Raw genomic sequence first — 20,736 nt, 5'->3', positions numbered from 1 at the left:
TTTGTTTATCCATTATTTCACTTAATTGACTAGATTAAAGACTTTTAAAAAATCTGAATAATGCTTATGAGCAGATTATAATATCTTAATTAAATGTTGGCAGCCCCCGATGCATTAGTGACTGCCTTTTTTTTAATCCCCCTTATATAACAATCTGCTCAACTGAAAACATATCTAAAGTTTCTATTTAAAGCTAAAGCACTGTTTCACACTTTAGTGGCTCATTTCTTACATATTTTTTAAAAAGAAGAATAGGTAAAAATCTTTTTTAAAAAAAAATGTGTTTTCATTTAATAATATTTTTTCAATAAATTCCCATGGCAAACATTAAAAAATAACTTTAGTCTGACAAGCTTTTATTTTTATTTTTAATTTTTTTTTCTCTTTTTTTTTAGGGCTCCACCTTCAGCATATGGAAGTTGCCAGGCTAGGGGTCTAATCAGAGCTGCAGCTGTTGGGCTACACTACAGCCAAGGCAACAGAGGATCCAAGCCATGTCTGCAACCTACACCACAGCTCACGGCACTGACAGATCCTTAACCCACTGAGTTGAGCCAGGGATCGAACCGGTATCCTCAAGGATACTAGTCGGGTTTGTTACTACTGATCCACAATGGGAACTCTCCAGTCTGACAAGCTTTTAAAAGTGGATATTTGCTACACATAATCTAAAAGACATAATCAGATTAGATCTATCGCATCTCTAATCTGAATGACAATTATTTCGTTCTTCATTTTGGTTAAAATAAGACTACCAAAGCACCTACAGTGACTATGTTACATAGTATATGACCTATGCAACACCTAAAAACAGGAGAAATATAAAGTAATACTGCATTATAACAGACTTTGTCATACTGTCATGCCCAAATTCCCTCCAAACTCCCCCAACAGTGTTAGTTTCCTTCCTAGGTCATAAAACATGTAATCACTGGTACCAAGTGGCTATCCGTAAACCCAGTTCACATATTAAATCCTGAACCACGTGTTCATTGATTTCCTTAAGTTATGACTGGCTATGATTCATTTTAAGACATCTAATTAATTGCACCTACTGGCCTTGATTTTAAACCAAGTTCTACCACTAGAACCTTTAAACAGCTCAATAGCTCCCTCTAGCCTCCTTTTATATACTACACCCGCAGGTCACAATCAAAGGTTAGAGGCCTATTGTGGGATTACTCTTTCTTGGCTAAACTTGTTAAACTCATCAAGATATTCCACTGGTTCAGACCCAAGAATGCACAATGCCAAATGGTCGTGGTGAGGCACTAAGACAGAGAACGTCCATTCAGAGTGATAAATGACAGGAAGCAGCAATCAAACGTGATTTCATGAATAACCCCAAAATCTATAACTTTCCCAAGGAAAAGAAGGCAAAAGAAAAAAGAGTATCTCACATATTTTTACACAATAGTTTATCTTTTAACCTAGAATATGTTTGCTGTTTGCATAAGCTGCATATTTTATAAAAGAAATACGGTCTGATTTTTCACATTCAAAATCAAATGTGTTGTAAAGAACAAAAATAACCCTCAAAGATCCAGGTGCCAAAATTATTTTCCACAGTGGGCAAAAGGGACATACAGTACAGGCATTTCATTTCACTATAAAATATATGTAATTTTTATATATAGATAGATTGGAATTTTGAAACCCCTCCCCCCAAAATTATTTTGGTCTTGATCTTATTCCAACTTGCCTTTTTATGATTGAGGTACCACTTGTAGATACATATTTTTCAAAATAACATCAAGCCATGTTTTTAACATTGAAATTTTAAAGTTTGATACCTTGGCCAAAATTGATTTTAAAATTACATATAATTTGCTGCCAGTGTTTTTAGTACTCAGCAGAAGGCTAGGATCATTTCCAAAATGGAACGTCCTGTGTCACTACAGATGATAACAAATGTTAGATTTAAGCTGCACTTTCTATATTTCTTCATGATAGGTATTTCAGGGAAAAAAGTCTGAACACTTTATCTTTGTGATCTAGTTGCCCCAAAATTTACAGGACAAATATGTACATTGTTCCCCTTGCCCGTATAAATTAAGATCGGAGCTAGAAGCAACAGAATTTCAAATTTGGAAATGACCTTAGGGACAGTTTAGTTCAATTCTTATTTTTGCAGATGAAGGCATTAAAGAAATGATTTGTCCAAGATCAAGGATATGTTAGTTCAAGAACCAAGTTAAAGGCCATGCCCCTTGACCTTCTCTTCCCAGGGCTCCCTTATACTTTATCACTAGCTATCTCCTATTCCCAATGTTATATGAACAAGATTTTTTTAAACTTCCCTGTCACTGAATAAAACATATTATATATTTTTCTGCCTATCCTCCTCCTTCTCCTATTAATTAAAAAAAAAAAAAAAAGACCTTTCTGTTCTGGATTTGGAGGTAACATAGAGATGGCCTAAGTTATATGTCAAATTATACTCCTATTTTGAATAGAAGGTACTTGGGCCTAGAGCCAATTAAAATAAACAGGTCCATTGTATCTAAAGGTCTGTTTCTTTTCCAGTATGTTAGAAAAGATGAACAGATTTCAACAAACTCAGTCTTATAAAAGAAGGTGTGAGCTGAACTTGACATTCTATGATAGTAACAGATGACGAGACAAAATGTGAAAATCACATTCCTGAACTAAACTGTCTAAGAAAAACCCACGGGAAGAAAATGTACTGATGTTAGCTTGGTTTATTTTCAATATATTACACTTTGAAAAAATTGAAAAGTATTAAAAAGAAATCTTCCTAGACCAGCTGGTATATCCTCACCTGATAGACTTTTATGTAATTAGATACTATCCTGCCAATTACCTTTGAAGCAGCATTTTTTTTTTACTAATAATAACGACATCTAAAAAAGTATGGAGTGTTTAACCATGTGAAGGAATGTTCCTATCTATCTATCTATCTATCTATCTATCTATCTAATATGATATACATTTAATCATCAGGACTACCATATAAGACTAATACCATTAGTATCTCCATTTTATAGATACATACACTGAGGCTCACAGAGATTAATCATCTTGTCTGTTATTGACTTAAAGATTAACTTGCAAGTAAAAGGCCTGGGGTTTGAATCCAAGCAATTTAGTGCTAGAATAGGTGCTCTTTTTTTAATTGAAGTATAGTGGATTTACAATGTTGTATTAGTTTCTGGTATACAAAAAAGTGATTCAGATCTTTCAGATTCTTTTCCATTATAGGTTATTATAAGATACTAAATACAGTTCTCTGTCCTGTACAGTAGGACCTTGTTTATCTATTTTACAGATAGTAATTGATCCCTCCCCCTCTTTCTTCTTTGGTAACCACTGTTTGCTTTTTATGTTTGTGAGTCTGTTTCTGTTCTATAAATAAGTTCATTTGTATCATTTTTTAGATTCCACATACAAGTGACAGCATATGATATTTGTCTTTCTCTGATTTATTTCACTTAGTACAATAATCTCTAAGTGCAACCATATTGCTGCAAATGGCATTATTTCATTATTTGCTATATTTTTATATGAGTAATCAGAATATGTGCTCTTAATCACTATACTATACCATAATAAAATGATTTGATGAATATAACTACATTCATAGATATTTAAAATGACTTATAATGAAAAGTAACATGAAAAATGATTTTCTCAATTTGAAATATATGTGCTAAAGGGTGAAAAGCTCTGGAAGGTGCATCATGAAATAAACCTTTGTCTTCTGACACTGAACAAGTTTAAATGATTGATTTAAATGTTCAATGGCTTTTATAAAAAAATTTTTGTCTAGATATAATTTCAACTAGTTATTTACCAAATAGTCTGAACAGGTAAATTTTGAGTAGTTAGGGTAGGTTAGGGAGTAAAATACATTTACAGAAAATAATTGACTAATTCAACTTAGGAGAAAATAAGTATACCACTGAAAAAGTACATTAAAGTTTTCTTATGTAATAACCTGAAATAGCATGAATAAGAAAAAGTAGAAACTTTAGATCTATCACTTTTAACCTGACTCTAGAGATTAAAAATAAAAAGGTGTTATTGAACCCAATTCTATTCTTACTTGACAGGAAAGAAGAGACTGAAAGAGAAAACCCAATTGTACAGAGGGATGGACTTGGATGGCTGTTCTCTGTGGATTTCTCAGGGATATTAAGAAACAATCTACCTCACTGGCATTGGTTCACTTGTAAGCATTTCATGAATAACCCTAGATCTGGGCAACCTGACCAAGCAACTCTGAACAGAGAAAGACACAATTTAAGTGAGACATCTATGGGAAGCTGAAGAATCTGAAGACTATTGAGTCTTTTGGACTCTTGGTCAGAGTTCTTGGCTCTTATGAATTTGAATGGCCAGCATACTTGGGATTCTGAAGCTTAGAATTCTGCTGAAGTTAAAAATCTTTATGAATCAGTTATGCAGCCCCTGCTGTTAACCAGTATAAAATTGCTACAGTGGAGAATTATGGGATGGAGTCAGCCCAGAGTCCCTTACTCAAGGAGGCTGTCCAGAACATGGTGTCATCATCGTTCCACGAGCAAATAAAATGATGCATGTTGATTATTTAAGCAAGTAGAAAATAAGAGAAATGAGAAAAGGCCCCAACATCTGACATTTTAAAATCCATAAATGTAATTTTTATCTCTGAAATGTCTTACCACTAATCACTGCTAAGATTATATGCAATACAAAGTTAATCCAAGCAAATTCTGTACTTTTAGATAGATTCATATAAACCTGACAAAGCTGAATAAAACTAAATCAGTTAAAGAAACATAAACAAGAAAAATGTAGAAGGGTTACACTCACAATTCATAGTAAATAGCTTTTCAAAATCTAGATTATCTCTTCTTTAATTATGAGCAAAAAAAATCAATTTTTCTTTATCAAGTTCTTTTGTTATCAAAAAACTTGATAAAGTTTTGATATGTGCAACATTGAGAGTATCATGCGTTTATTTTACCATTAAATTGGCTTAAAATAATTTTCCTACCTACAAGTGTCTAATTGTTTTAAAAAATGAACAATATGTTGTTCACATAAATATTTAACACTTGACACACTATCAAAGTGGAGATGAAAGTCATTACAATCATGAACTACATTCTATCTTAGGTTTCATGACAAAAAAAAATGCTTGCTGTGTTAAAAAGAGAGAGAGAGAGAGTCCTAGGATCATGAGAATCTCTACTGAAACAAGAAAATTATTTTAGAGACAAAATGACCTTTTAAGAGTGTATAGATTAAATCATGATTCTTTGTTAAATCAAGATTCTTCTTCTGACCAATGAACACCTCTGAATCAGACTGCTGTCCAATGACAGCAGTCTTTGACTTTTAGTTAATATTAGCAATGCAGCTCCTTTGCATCATGCTAATGATTACACAGCAAAAGGCCCACTCCCCCCAAATGGATCCAATGATATACAAAAATCTTTAAACAAATGTGTGCTCAAATTTTAGCATTATAAATGTGTTCTTCCTGAGATACATAAGGAATTTCTTCAATAGTACTACTTCTGCTAGTGTATCACCCTTCTTCTTTGCTCTAAGAGATGTTCCTTTTTGTGTCTTAACAACAAAAACAAACAAACAAAATGCATTGGGTTAATAGTGTTTTATCAGCATATTAATAAATATCTCCTGCTCTAATAATTTAAAATTTCAAATAACTATGCCCTTGAACATCAGACAGGAAAGAGTTAATATGCATAACTTACCCAATTCCCACTTCTAAGGGGAAAAAACATAGGTTTTTAAACCTTAAATTTTAGAAATGAAAAGTAGGGTCCCACCAATTGTGATGTTCAGTGAGGAATAAAGCATTGTGAATCTCAATTGCCAGCACAAAAAGCATCTCCTAGAGGCTTCATTCTAACTATAATAGCTTGGTGTGCTTACTAGAAAAAAATTTTATAATCATATGAGCTTTATACATGATTGATACCATAATGTTTAAGAATGTCCTTGAGAATCAATGAAATAAAGAAATCTCTTTTCCAACCAAGAATGGGGAACACAATATAAATGCCTTTTCTGAAGAAGATATGATGGTCTATTCTTCCCATTAGTGTTTCCTCTAAAAAAGAAACATCTAATAAAAGTGAATCAGGCAGAAATTCATGTCAGAAAGTATCCTGTCATTTCATATTCTTTACAATATGTTGAATTAACTGGCAGCTACTCTTATGATAGAAAAAAAGGAAGTTAACATTGCACATAAAGAAGTATATTAACCCAACTAAGGACATGTTCAAATGCTTTTTAAAAACTATTTGGGAATAATACAGGCTCTGAAACAAAATCATTTAAATCATTAGAAAAATTTCCTTTGTATCAAATATCTTTTTAAGGTTTCAGGTGGTACATGTCTATTAACTCTCATAATTAAATCTTTGTATTCTATAATAAACATAGATGGAATAACAAATACTTTAATATGAGAAAATAACTTTTACATGACCATTTTAACATACATCTTGAAGAAAAAAAAGAGATGATGGAAATTCAAATAAAATCTTTTTAGCAAAATAAGTTTTTTGCATAATAATTTATTAAACTGAGTGAGGAATTCAAACTATGAAGAAATACAATCACATTTTATGTTTAGGCTCAAAAGGGAAATCTAACGATCATCAATACACTGATACTATTCCAATAATCTCTGAAAGCAAATCTGACTTTCCCAAAGCAGGTAGCCATGAATCCAGGCTCTCCTCTTCCTAGTAAGCAAGATAAAAACTAGCCCTTACTTATAGCTACCTCTCCCCCATCACTCACCAACATAACTACCACAACCAATTTGAAGCAATAGGCCCTTCTGTTTTTAACATAAATAACAGCCTGACACTTTCATTTCTCTAGTCTATGAATTCCATTTTCATATCCACATTACTTTTTGATTTAAATATTAGACACAAAAGTCATCTGTGGCATGCAATTCCAAAAGTTTAAATTTGCTATCAAGAAAAGTCTGGACTTTCCGTCCCTTTCCACCTCTCTTTTTATTCAATAAAACAAAGTTGTATTTTTCAAAGGGTTAAAGAGTTTCGGTTTGAATTGAGGTTTTTGTGTAACAATCATACTTAACATCTGTAAAGTTAACTCTTGATAATCGTTCTTACTTTTTCAAATACTTTGTTTCTCTACCAACTACCACTTATTACACATAGTCCTATGAAGAGTTTATATAAACAGAGGTATATTTAGACTATGCCCTCACATGTAGCACTTATTATGCATACTTTGTATATAAATCTATTACATGAAACATGTTCAAATACTATGCAACAGGTTCTGCTGATGTGTAAACACACATTCCCAACAAAATGACAATGTTTTAAAGATATAGGGAGAAAGCATATTGTAATTCTCTTAAGGTGACAGAAGGTCTAATCAAAAGGAATGTTTTTACTAAGACCTTCTTATTGTCTTTGTATTCCATCCTGTATATAATAAACTGGTTAGAGCCGAGGTGTATACAAGCTTCCACAGATTTATTGCAAGGTTACTGGCTTTAGTGCAGAGTTGATGACAGGAAGAGTACTTTGGCAGAGGTCTGACAAGTCGTATCCTTAAGTTCCCTTTTGCTTTGTGTCTGTCTGTTCCCAAAGCTATCAAAGTAAAGCAAATGACCGTCTAAAACCTCTCTGTTTTGCCAAGAGAGTGTGAAATCAAATTAAAAACACACCTCAGAACTATTACCTTGGGCCATGTTTATGTTCAATTGGCAAGGGAGGGGAAGAGAAGACACTTTAAAAGAGATGGATTTCATGCCCTCTGTGTAGCCAGATCTAGTTACAGTGTATTAAGTTATGTCTAAATGAGAAAAAGACTCTGTCTAATCAAGTGTTTTATCACAAAGTAATGTTATTAAACAGATCAAGTATCCCCACACTCTCCTTATATGATTTTAACCTCCTTTGTTAAGCACAAAACACAGAAAGATTTCAAGAACAATACCAAGGCAGCACATTACACCAAAAAAAAAAAAAAAAAAAAAAAAAAAAAAAGAATTCTCTATTTCCCGGGCAGTTTACTTGTCAGAAACTCAAACTGCTGGGTTTTTTTGTTTTGTTTTGTTTTGTTTAAGTCACGCGTTTGCTATAAGTAGTTTTTCGCCTCTTTCCTTGGTAAAAAGCTTGGACCAGTTACAATTGTGTCTTTGAGCGCGCAGCACCGTGCTTTGTGCTGCTGGGGATAACGGATTCTCAGTCTCACGCGCATCCATCACCTAAGAAACAGGCAAACTCAGCAAGGGTCTCGCCCGCTTGAAGGGAAACAATGTGTTGAGACCCTGGTACAAGAATCCAAGGAGTAAACGAAATGTTTCAGGGAGCAGCCCAGGCAAGGGGGAAGGAAGAAAGCCCTCGTACTCTTACCTCCACATTGAAATACTGCTCCGTTCCGCAGACGGTAGCACATAAAATCCAAAGCAAGGTTTGCAAGTAAAATACCCCCGAATGATGCACGAAATCCAACCGTCTTCCAGTGCTGAATGTGAGTAAGATCATAGTGAATTGTGCTTCAATGGATGGACGAGCTCCCCTTCGTTTTCTCCCTCTCTCCCTCTCCCTCCCTCCCAGGTTTCCTTTCAAAAAAAAGTCCTCTGGGTGGGTAAGGAGCCTGCAGGTTCACCCACAGCCGGGCAAGAGGAAGAGATAGAGGGCCCTCGCGCTCGGCAGCTTCCAGAGAAGCAGCGGCGGAGGTAGGATCAGTAGGAGCTCACATTCACCATCCTCGTGGGCCAGTCCCCGGGAACGTGGCGCCCAAGTTCACCCGCGGCTCAGGCTCAAAGCACCGAATCGCAGCCGCAGCAGCTGCCGCCGCCTCCAGCCTGCGCGTCCCCCTCTTCCTGCTCCTTCACCACCCACTCCTCCGCCGCCGCTACTGCCTCTTGCTTCTGCGGGAAGGGCCTCGGCCGCTCCTCGCTCTCTCGCCTCTGCTTCTCCTACCCTCCTCTCGTCGCTCCCCTCCAGAACGTTCATCCGTGATCTACATAACTCCTCCTTCCTGGGGTCTGCCTGGCTCTCAGGCCCTGGGTGCGCGCGCGCGCGCACACACACACACACACACATACAGACACACACATACACATCTGCACACGAGCACACACACAACCCGACACGCACGCGCGCTCTTCTTAAAGGCGACGGCCCATAAAGGGAAACTGCTACTGTACAGTACATTGGAAGTGGTCAACCCGCGAGAAGGGCCCTGGATAGGGAGGTAGTCTTAACATACCACCCACCCGTTATCCCCGAGACAGGCACCCAAGAACCTGGGCGGCTCCATCCTTTCATCTCTCTCACCCTTCTTGGAGCAATAGAAACAAGTGTGCCCCTCCCCTGGAGACTGGGTGGGGCTCAGGCTGCGGACCCTGGTGTAGGCTGGGGAGCAGCCCAGGCCTGGTCCTGGAGGGCAACTGCCGTCCTCGGTTTGACTGGATCTGAAAAAGTCGGGGGACGCTGGTAATCAAAGGAAGCGCACTGGTTACCGTGCCCTGTTTGGGGGCTCAGGTCTGTTGCCTGACTGGCCAAGTTTAAGAAATAGCAAGTCCTGAGCGTCCAAAACTTTGTTGGGGTCCAGGGACCAAGCCTGTGGCCTGTGGTCTCTGTAAATTCTCTCCACCGTCACTACACCGCGCCTTCTGGACTTGGGGAAAAGGTACAGTGAGGGGTAGGGGTGGGGTGGGGGTGGGGGTACGAGAGATCTAGTCAAACATAAAGCAGGAAGAAAATGCCCACTTTCCAAAGATATTCTCTCCGGTGGACACACGTACAAACTGGAACCCAGGAGAGGTAGTCTGGACGTTAACAAAACATCGGGCCAGAGAGGGTGAGGCCACAGCAAAGAAACGTTCAGGCGGAGCCAGGAGGAAGGGCTGGGGAAGAAAGGAGAGGCAGCTGCCTGAGGAAAGGCGAGTAAGGCAGCTGGCAAGGGCGGGAGGAAGAGGCTGCTCGCCGACCGAGCGGGGGAGAGGCTGGCGGGCTGGCGGGAGCGAGGAGAGCTGCAGGCAAGAGGAGGAGGCTTCTGGCAGAGGAACTTCAGAAGGGACTGCCAAAAAGGACTCGAGCCTCAGCAGTGTGAGGCAGTGGACAGGAGTGGCAGCAACCACCAGCCCTTGGCAGGTGATGGTTTGGCTGAAAGAGAAAGGGGGAAGGGAGACAGCCAGGCATCTGTTTGGGGGCCATGCCAATAAATGTGCTTCTCCTTGGCAGCCAGCAGAGGGGAAGAGGAACCCACGGGAAAGAAACGCAGGCGAGGCTGAGAATAAAGGCTGCTCTAGGTATGACAGCTACTTGGTGAGGTAGAAGAGATAATTGACAAGGGAAATTTCATGGGTGAGTTGGTAAAGCAAGAAATACGATTACATGAGGTCATGTAGATGAAAAACACCATGCCGAAAATTGCATTGCACTGTAATAATTTGGTAACCTAAGAGAAGCACACAAAAAAAGCTCAAGAATGAGATTTTTCAAGTAATGCTTTAAAAACTGTAGGAAGTATGACCTGCCCAGTTTGCCTTCCCTGATAGTCTGTTCTGTGCACAGCATGTCCTGTCTTCAAAAGTATTTTGAAGATATAAGAAGAAATACCTTATATCGTATAGCATATTAACATTTACAGAATGTTCCCACACATAGTATCTCATTTAATTTTCTCAATCATCCCTGAAGATTTTGTTTTCATCTCACAGATAGAGAAAATGATGTTAATAAAAGATTAACCTTCAAATGACAGAATTTTAAAACCTACTGGTTGAGATGACTTAAATGAAATAAACACAAGGCCACATGAAAGCAAAGTCATTATATAGAAGTTACATGGTGTTGTGTGTCAATATAAAGTAAAATGTGGTGGGAAATATTTGTCAGTAAATTAAGAATTATTTTTATGTATACATTATATCTAGCAAAGAACAAAACAAATGGGATGAGATACAAAAAAAAAAAAAAAAGTTGCTGCTCTTTTCCTAATTCTTCAGGTCGTGTTGACAGGAATGAAGTTAAAAAAAACTTACACAAGACTTACATGAGAAAACAGTTCTACCTGGTGAAGTAGAAGTTCCTGTTGTGGCTCAGAGGAAACAAACCCGACCAGTATCCATGAGAATGCAGGTTAGATCCCTGGTCTCACTAAGTGGGCTAAGGATCTGTCATTGCTGTGCGCTGTTGTATAGGTCGCAGATGTCGCTCAGATCTGGCATCGCTATGTCTGTGGCATAGGCCAGCAGCTACAGCTCCAATTCAACCCCTATCCTGGGAACTTCCATATGTTGTGGGTGAAGCCCTAAAAAGATAAAATAGAATAAGTGGTGAAGTCCTTGCTAGGTGAGCCAAAATATTAGGTGACTTTATCTAGGAAGCGGAATGCAGTTTAAATGCTGCTGGATTATGAGTAAGACAATTTCTCAGTCCAAGCAACCTCTTTCTCAAAGAAAATATATGGGCTCAGAACAGAGAGAAGCATTAATAGAGTATTTGTGGAAGGCAGGATATGGAGAAAGGCTTGCAATGAAATATTTAGTTAACATTAGGTCAAAAAGGCAAACACGGGGAGTTCCCGTCGTGGCTCAGTGGTTAACGAATCCAACCAGGAACCCTGAGGTTGTGGGTTTGATCCCTGGCCTTGCCCAGTGGGTTAGGGATCCGGCGTTGCCGTGAGCTGTGGTGTAGGTTGCAGACTCTGCTCGGATCCCCGCGTTGCTATGGCTGTGGCATAGGCCATTGGCTAGAGCTCTGATTGGACCCCTAGCCTGGGAACCTCCATATGCCGCAGGAGCAGCCCAAGAAATGCAAAAAGACAAAAAAAAAAAAAAAAAAAAAAAAAAGGCAAACACAAATTACTAAAATATTTTATATAGGAATAAGTTATCTAGGGAGATTATGTTAAAAATTACACATAAGATTGGCTATGGGGAGAGACTGGGTTCAGAGATGGCAGTTATAAAAAGGTTTAAGTCCAGCTGTGAAACCGTAAAAGCCTGTACTAGTGAGGTATCTTTAGAGACCTAAGCTTTTAAAGAGTCATCCTAAGGGAAATGAAAGTAGGGAATCCTAAGTAAAAAGATAATCTTGAATTAGTGATTAGTAATAACGATATTTTTAAAATATTTTAAAATTCATTAGTGAGCATTCAATAAGGAATGAATAAATGAATGAATATTTAAGGTTTTAGAATACAGAAATAAAACACTGGGACAGATATATAATAATTATCACAATGTTGTGAGGACTCAGGTGCTCACATATGCAAGATGCTCTAGAAAAGGTGGATAAAGTAGTTGATTTTCCCTGATATCCTTGTACAAAGCATCACAAAAGTTGTGGTTCTCAAAGGATATCTTGACGAAAGAGTAGCAATTTAATAGGCAGGTAATAAAAGAAAGGCTATTTCAGATCTATTTGCCTAAGATCAAGGTCAGAGTTTGCATGGATATGCAGAGATCAGATCCAGAGGGTCTTGAGTGCTAATTTTATGGAAATAGTCACTTTCTAGAAGTTCTCATATTCTTTTACTTCATATGTTCATTTAGGCATTTAATGCTTAAATCTGTGTAGATTTTCTGTCTGTGCTAGTTCAATAAGCCTGATACAACAATTCTCCATATGGACTCAGCTGGGTACCTGTGGAAATGTAATCACTTCATTAAGTGCATTTGTTATTCCATTTCTTAGCTGTTAAACAGGCTTATCTTTCAAGAGGCAGAATTAATAAGTTTCTATTCTCATATCTTAGTAGTGTTAGCTTTATAGTTGGTGGTCTTCTTGAAGAAAGACTTGTTTTCCTATCCACACTAAGTCAAGTTATAGAATATTACCCTTCCCTTTAGAGTGTTAATGCAGTCTTTCCTCACAGCTCTTGGCTCTCTATGTGTGTGCTTTCTGTCAAATACTTTTCTCACAATTTCACAAAATAACGAAAAATCTCAGAATTAAATGTGAATGGAGAATAGAGAACCCAAAAGAAACTGAAAAAAATGAACAAGAAAGTCAAAAGAAAGGGATAATTGCCCCTAGTGAAGTTTAATAGCAATTCAATAAAATATTACATGGGAGAGAATGGATCTGAGGAAGCAAATGACATACGACAAGTGAGCAGATGAGTAACATGCTGCTATGTGTGAATAATTATAACTACCTAAAATAATATTGAAGGTAAATAATATATTGCAGCCCTCTTTGAACCAGATTTCTTAATAAACTAGGGCCTTAGAAATGAGTTCTACGGTTTAGAGAGTTATATAAACATTCATTCTTCTATAATATCAATTAAGGTGCTTTCTTTACTACTTTCATCAGTTGAATATGCAGTGTTGTTTGTCGCTTTTAATTCAGTGAATATTTAAATAGTGCTGAGCTATGGGCATTCTCTCATGCATCTGTTATTAGCAGGGGCATACATGTGTAGAACAGTCATATGAAACCTTATATAAGGCATGCTCCCTGGTGGAACAGTAAGGTCTGAGACCTCATCAGAAATGCTGAATCTCTGGCTACACCAAGATCTCCCAGTGATTCATACACAGGGTAAAATTGAGAAGTTGCTAGCTATTATCAAAGTCTGTGAAGACAGTACAATTTTTTATTCATTTCCTTCTCTTTTCGCTTCCACAACTATGAATGTTTCTCAAATATTGGTTTTCTGATTATTTGTTTGTTCATTCATTTCTCCTTGAACATTCATTTAACTATGCAAAATACCGAGCAATTGAGGTTGTAAAAAGGTAAATGTTAAGTGAGTTAAGATAGACCACCTCAGTTGGTTAGAATCTAACATATGCAAATGAAATCTTAGACTTTAACTTGTTTTCACTTGGATTTACAATCAACATAATAGTTAGCAGTGCAAAACTTAGAGACAAGATTCTGATGTAAGCGAGTGAATAGAAATAGCCTGCAGTGCTTCCCTATTATTTCTTCATCAGGACGTATCTGAAGTTCAGAGGTCCAAGATGATTAGAAAGTATGAGGAACACACCAAGTGAGGAAAGAAAAGAAACAGTGGGTATAAAGTCTTTCATACCATTAGGCTGTTGGGGTGGGGGGTTTGCTTGTGCCCACAGTTGTGTCCATCACCCTATGAGGCCATTCCTCCAACACCACAATTATATTCTTCCCAGTGACTTTGGTATGCCATAACATATACCAGGATTTGAAGAAGCTCAGAGTCTAATTCTATTTTTCTCTCACTCTGCCATGTCTCTCAGAAAGTCTTCACTTTTTAGTTGTATCTGTTACTTCTATGCTGGTGATTTTCAGATCTCCAGCCTTAAACTCAATCCCATGGTCTAGAATTCATATAATCATTTTTGCCTAAAACTCAAACAAGTTCATCACCTATTCATTAGGTGATGTACACCTTAATCCCACCTTTTCAATCCAGACCAACTTTTCCACTAAACCTTGAACACACCTTTGACTCTAATACTAATTTATGCCCCATGCTGAATCAGTCACCAGTAGCTTGTCATGTCTCTGTCCAATGTCACTGTGATTCATTCCTTCACCTGTACCAGCAATTTATCACTGTCCCTTATAAATTCATACCCTTGTCATTTCATTACCAACCACTGAAGTAGCCTCCAATAGGTTTTAGATGCATGTGTTTTCTTGTCTCTAATTATTCTTCATGCCAGTTTATTGAAACCTCCCCCTTTCACTATCATTTTCAAAATAGACATGGCCTTTAAGTTGAAAGGAAAATTTTTAAATTCTCCTCTTCAAATTCCTCATTATTCAGAAGAGGCAATTGAGGCTCAGTGAGGTTAAATAAGTCATGTGGCTAGTTGACAAAGCTAAAAGACACATGCCTTCTGACTGATTTACAGCTTATTGTATTTTTTAAAGAAAAAGATTCATTATAAACTGCTCAGACATTCAAGAAAACATCGTGAACAAATGACTCAGTTTAAAAAATAATTTTGTTTTTATTTCACTAATGCCTGTAAATAATTATGGTAGACTAAAACTGAATACTATTCTGTGGATTATCAGATTTGTCATAGCTTAGTGAGTAGTGAAATATGATGAGAAAGGAGATATTGTTCTATAGGTGGACGGTAAGTATAGAATAGGAATTGAGAATTCATTTAGACACTTCATAGCTTTTAGAAACTCATTGTATTTCTAAATTTCAGAGTTCCCATCTTGGCTCGGAGGGCTAAGAACCCAACAGAATGTCCATGAGGATGTGGGTTCGATCCCTGGTCTTGTTCAGTGGGTTAAGGATTGAATGTTGCCACAAGCTGAGACATAGGTCTCAGATGCGGCTCCAATCTGGCATTGTTGTGGCTGTGATGTAGGCAGGCAGCTGCATCTCTGATTCTACTCCTAGCCAGGGAAATTCCCTATTCCACAGGTATAAAAAGAAAAATAAATAAGTAAATTTCATTTTATCTATTAAATCAAATTTCATACTTTGGGTAGTTGTGAAGATTAGATGTGTGTAAATTTTTAAATACTAAACAACACAAAGTACCATTTTGCGTGTGACTATTGAATGTTATACATATGGAAGCAGACAGCAAAGACTCATTTGGGGCTCTGGTTAACAAAAGTGTTAAAAAAAATAAAAAAGATTTAGAAAAGTTCAGAGCAAAGACACTATGAGAACATTCCCTAATGGGTTAAAATGCAGAGGAACAATTGCTGTGTTTTTAATTGGTATTAATATAAATGATAAAGGTTTTCATTTCTTAACAAAAGAAGAGGACCTATAGAATGGCAGTCTTTAACGTTATTATCAAAATATGATTAGTCCCTTTTGAACTATGGCATGTATACTAAATGCACTTTTTTTAGCTCATGGACAAAAAACAGAAATGGAAATAGAATGGAAATTAAATTGACATCCATAAAAGCTATAAGATCACAATAAAAAGTATGATATAGAAGTGAATAGTCTAGATTAAGTTAGAGACACCATCTTGAAATCCAAACTTAAGAAGTTCAGAAAACCTTTTATAAGCTAACTTCCAACAGCAATGAGAATCTAAACATCTAAGTTGAAATGTCCTTTTTCTACATATAAGATCAAAAATAAAAGTGAATTAACTCATAGCAGTATAGTTATAATTAGAGAAAAGACAGTAATAGAAAGATGAGAAGAAAATATAAGATTATCTTAGTTCTAGTATATCTAGTGCTTCCATTTTGTTTTTTCATTTTGAAATGATTTAACATTACTTATCTTTAATACACTTAATACTAGCATAGAAAGAATCATTCATACATTGCTTCTTGTTATTAAGAATTTTAATATGATAGTGAACTTGGTTGTCTACTACATCTTTCACTATCTCATTTACTTTTTCCATTTTGTTAAAGACTAGAACATTTTAATGGTCTAATAGTCTAATAGGTAGTTACTATTCACACACATTTATAAACTCTCCCTCAAAGATTCACTTTCCCTATCGTGTACGTTAAATGTTGTCATTGTTTTATTAATAGTATTAAGGTATCTCATTCTGTTTACATTGGAATAGTTGTGTTTTATGTCATTCACGAGGTCAAACATAAATGACTCACATACTGTAAATTACAAAGTAATCAATGTCTGGGAAACTGGAGACTTACAAGAATTTATTTCTTCCTTGAAAAAGTAGCTGCAGTCATTTCAAATGATCTAAGACTTACTGAATTTTTGTTTATAAAATTAAATGTAAGCAGTTCTATTCAATATAAGAGCATAGGTCATTGTCAGTAAATTATAATTTGACACTACAGTTGATACTTATGTAATTTCTTTGGGGTGAAATATGTGACTATTCTCTGTAAGATTAAAACTTACTCATAAAAAAAAGAACAAAAAAAGCTTAAACATTTCTCCAAAGAAACCATACAGGTGCCCCAGAGCACATAAAGAGATGTTCAACATTGCTAATTATTAGAGAAATGCAAATCAAAACTACAATGAGGTGTCACCTCACACCATCATCAAAAAGTCTACAAATAAATCCCGGAGAGGGTTGGAGAAAAAGGAACCCCCCTACACTGTTAGTGGGAATGTAAATTTGTACAACCACTATGGAGAACAATATGGAGTTTCCGTAAAAACTAAAAATAGGAGTTCCCATTGTGGTGCAGTGGAAATGAATCCAACTAGGAACCATGAGTTTACAGGTTTGATCCCTGGCCTCACTCAGTGGGTTAGGGATCTGGTGTTTCCATGAGCTGTGGTGTAGGTCACAGATGCGGCTCAGATCTGGAGTTGCTGTGGCTCTGGCGTAGGCCGGTGGCTACAGCTCCAATTTGACCCCTAGCCTGGGAACCTCCATATGCAGCGGTCACAGCCCTAAAGAAAAGACAAAAGACAAAAAAAAAACCAAAAAACTAAAAATAGAGCTACCATATAGGCCAGCAACCCCACACCTAGGCATAAATTTAGAGAAAACCGTAATTCAAAAAGATATGCCAATATTCACTGCAGCGGTATTTACAATAGCCAAGATATAGAAGCATCCTAAATGTCCATCAACAGAGAAATGGATAAAAAAGATGTGGTGTATGTGTGCAATGGAATATTACTCAGCCATAAAAAGAAGGAATAATGCTATTTGCAGCAATATGGATGGACCTAGAGATTACACTAGTTAAAGTAAATCAGACACAGAAAGACAAATACATGCTATCATTTATGTGTGTAATTTTAAAAAGTGACACAAATTAACTTATTTACAGAAACAAACATACAGATTTCAAAAACAAATTTATGGTTACCAAAAGGAAACGTGAGGATGAGGGATAAATTAGGAGTTTGGAATTAATCTATACACAATACCATACATAATGAAGAAAATCAGTAAGTACCTATTGAATAACACAGGGAACTACTCAATATTCTGTAATAACCTATATGGGAAAAGAGCCTGAAAAAAATGGATATACGTATATGTATAATTGGATCACTTTGCTGTATACCTGAAACTTACACAACATAAATCAACTATACTTCAATAAAAATATTTTTAAAAATTTGAAGTATTAAAAATGAATTAGAATTGTTTATACCCAAGATTTTTTGGTAACAAACCCAAGTAATACCCATGAGGACTTGGGTTCAATCTCTGGCCTTGCTCAGTGGTTAAGAATCTGGCATTGCTATGAACTGTGGTCTAGGTCACAGATGTGGTTTGGATCTGGGATAGCTGTAGCTGTGGTGTAGGCTGGCAGCTGTAGCTCTGATTTGACCCTTAGCCTAGGAACTTCCATATGGTGCATGTGCAGCCCTAAAAAGACCAAAAAAAAAAAAAAAGAAAAACTTTTTTTCAACATCAGCTATCATAATATATTTCTTAAGTAAAATCATCATCTTCTTAACCCAAGGAGTCAGAAAAATATTTCATGCCTTAGTTTAGATTCTTATAGTTTCCATAAGACAGCCAAATATAATACCCACAGATAAAATTCAAATGTTACTATAAAAAATTCTAGTACAGAGATGAAAAATAATGCTTTTTGAATTTTATCTATATTGAAGTTACTGCACTTACTCATTTTTAATTACTTTTACTTTAAAAATTCTGCAGTTAAATAAAGATAACTTTTATTTTTCTAACTTTAAATAATCTTACTCAGATGTTTGTTTTGCCTTGGAAAATAAGACAAAGAAGTTAGCTGGATATTGTTTATATCAAATTTTGACTAACTTTTAATTTTTGTTTAAATTGTATTGGGACTAAATTTCATTGGACTGTGAGGAGTGAACTGTTAATCTAAAATTTATAGAAATACTTCATTGAGTGTGAAAGGGGTGGATGAATTATTCCATGCTCTCACCCCATGAAAACATTCATTTATTCCTAGTAAGTAGTCTTTCAACTCCTTCTTGAAGACATCCAGGAATGGAAGTTTTACTACAAAGCAAAATACTCAAAAAAATTTCCAAGTGCATATGAGCTTTGGGATTTTGATCAACTTGTCTAAAACAAAATTACGTAGTTTTTCATAGCTAAAATCTTTTTTTTTAATTGTTCAATTACCTCCATTTAAAAATGAAACAAAAAATATAAAAATTCATGATATGGGATACTGACCAAGAACAGCATTTGAAATCTGCTTATGAACATACATTTGGTTTAAACAAATAATCCATAAACACAGTTCCCATGAAATGTTAACTTTCAAGGTTTCTGGGGACTTTGAAGAGATTCTGTTTTCCTTTTTCTATCTAGGAAAACTTGCAATGTCAAGTTTTTTAATTAAAAAGAAATCCACATTATCACATCATAATTATTTAAACATTTGTGAGCTCATTAAAATTTCATATTAAAATTGAAAGTAAAATGTTCTCTGCAAATTAAATCTATATTTTCAGAATATTGTTATATTTCTTGATCCTTTGTTATTATAACATATTGGGTTGTTATTAAATTCAATTTTAATAATTTTTCATATTGTATTTGTCATTGATTTGTATGTTAGCTATGTACTTAACTGTGCCTTAACTTTAGTCATATATACGACCCTTTTTCTTGACTCTTAGTGTATGACCAAATTATGTGGAAAATATTAATACCTTCCTTCACAGAAAATATAGACTTTTTAAAATGAGTATTCAGTCCCTATACAGAACTACACATTTCTATTCTTTTTCATCTTATAATAAATATTGTGACCTTTTAATAAGGAGGCATTCATGAATATTGGAAACTGCGCTGAGATGATAATCTAGAGACTATTTCTTAGTTCTAGCTATGTCAGTAAATAGCTGATGGAATTTAAGCAAGCCCGTCAACCATTCTTTGTTTAATACATTCTAATTGTCAAATGAAGAATATGAATCAGATAATTTCTGAAGTATCCTAAATTTCTCAACTTCTATGAATGTATAAATCGATGTTAATTCAAAGTCATAATCAATACTTGTCTTGCTAAGAAATCACAAAACAAAATGGTGTACCAGAAGAGTACGCAGTGGCTCAGCAGGTTAAGAATCTGGCATTGCCACTGCTGTAGTTCAGGTCACTGCCATGGCATGAGTCCATCACTGGCCCTGAAACTTCTGCATACCTCAAGCATGGCAAGAAAAAAAATAGTATACTAGATATAAATGTAATTCAATCTAATTTTTTCTGTTTATAAACTTTCATATTCTGCCAGTACCAAATGATTGAAAGTATATTTTAGACTACCCTGAATTAAATTCAGAAGAACACGTGGACTGTGTAATAGTAAGGTGGGTTTTATACCTACATGAGAATTTTTGACTGTGTGTCTGGTTGTGTCTGAGCATGGGTGGTGCATTTACTTACTTGGCTTTACCACTAGAGGTCATATTAATGTGCATGTCTGTCAGTGTTTTGGTTTTTTTTTTTTTTGTTTTGGGGGGGTTTTTTTGCCATAGGTATGACAACACAGGACAATCACTGTTCTTTATGGATTATGTAATTTAAAAGATAACATCTATTTAAAATAGCTTTTGGGGCACAGTCTTTAAGGCATTAGCCTGCTGTGACCTCCTTTGCCTGTGGGTAGAAGATGCAAACCAAAAATAAAAAAGTAAAAAATAAAAATAAAAAAAGCTTTTCATGTTGACATGTATGTGAAATTGTTCTACTACAAAAACTACTTTTATGGAAGGAGAAAATAAAATCATATTTTGTTTCCCATCTCCCATTTTGTTCCTTCAGATTCAGCAACTGTCTCATTGCAAATTTCCTGTACTTAGTTTTTCTTCTGTATTATCAGTTGCTCAAGGATATAAATACATTTCTAAGTGTTT

The 20,736-nt window shown here is 35.9% G+C and overlaps 1 protein-coding gene and 1 long non-coding RNA gene across 5 annotated transcripts in view; one reads left to right on the top strand and one right to left on the bottom strand.

Moving 5' to 3' along the window:
* Positions 1 to 9,012, bottom strand: part of MMP16 (matrix metallopeptidase 16) — a 310,756-nt gene extending 301,744 nt beyond the window's left edge. For both annotated transcript variants that reach the window (XR_014843025.1, XM_001926617.7), the window contains exon 1: positions 8,388 to 9,012. Coding sequence is in view for 1 of the 2 variants with exons in the window: in XM_001926617.7 (XP_001926652.1) it covers positions 8,388 to 8,519 (132 nt within the window). In the remaining variant the exon portion in view is untranslated. The remainder of the gene's footprint in view (positions 1 to 8,387) is intronic.
* Positions 9,013 to 9,409: 397 nt separating this feature from the next.
* Positions 9,410 to 20,736, top strand: part of LOC106510034 (uncharacterized) — a 62,376-nt gene continuing 51,049 nt past the window's right edge. For all 3 annotated transcript variants that reach the window (XR_014843027.1, XR_014843028.1, XR_014843026.1), the window contains exons 1-2: positions 9,410 to 9,672; positions 10,227 to 10,294. This is a non-coding gene — a long non-coding RNA (uncharacterized LOC106510034). The remainder of the gene's footprint in view (positions 9,673 to 10,226; positions 10,295 to 20,736) is intronic.

This window comes from Sus scrofa, chromosome 4 (assembly GCF_054392235.1).
Source record: "Sus scrofa isolate SSC_HxYL_T2T_F1_AM1 chromosome 4, Sscrofa_HxYL_maternal_Yorkshire_Landrace_v2.0, whole genome shotgun sequence".
Taxonomy (NCBI): domain Eukaryota; kingdom Metazoa; phylum Chordata; class Mammalia; order Artiodactyla; family Suidae; genus Sus; species Sus scrofa.
Note: the sequence above shows the minus strand (reverse complement) of the source record. Positions and strands in the feature narration are given on the sequence as shown.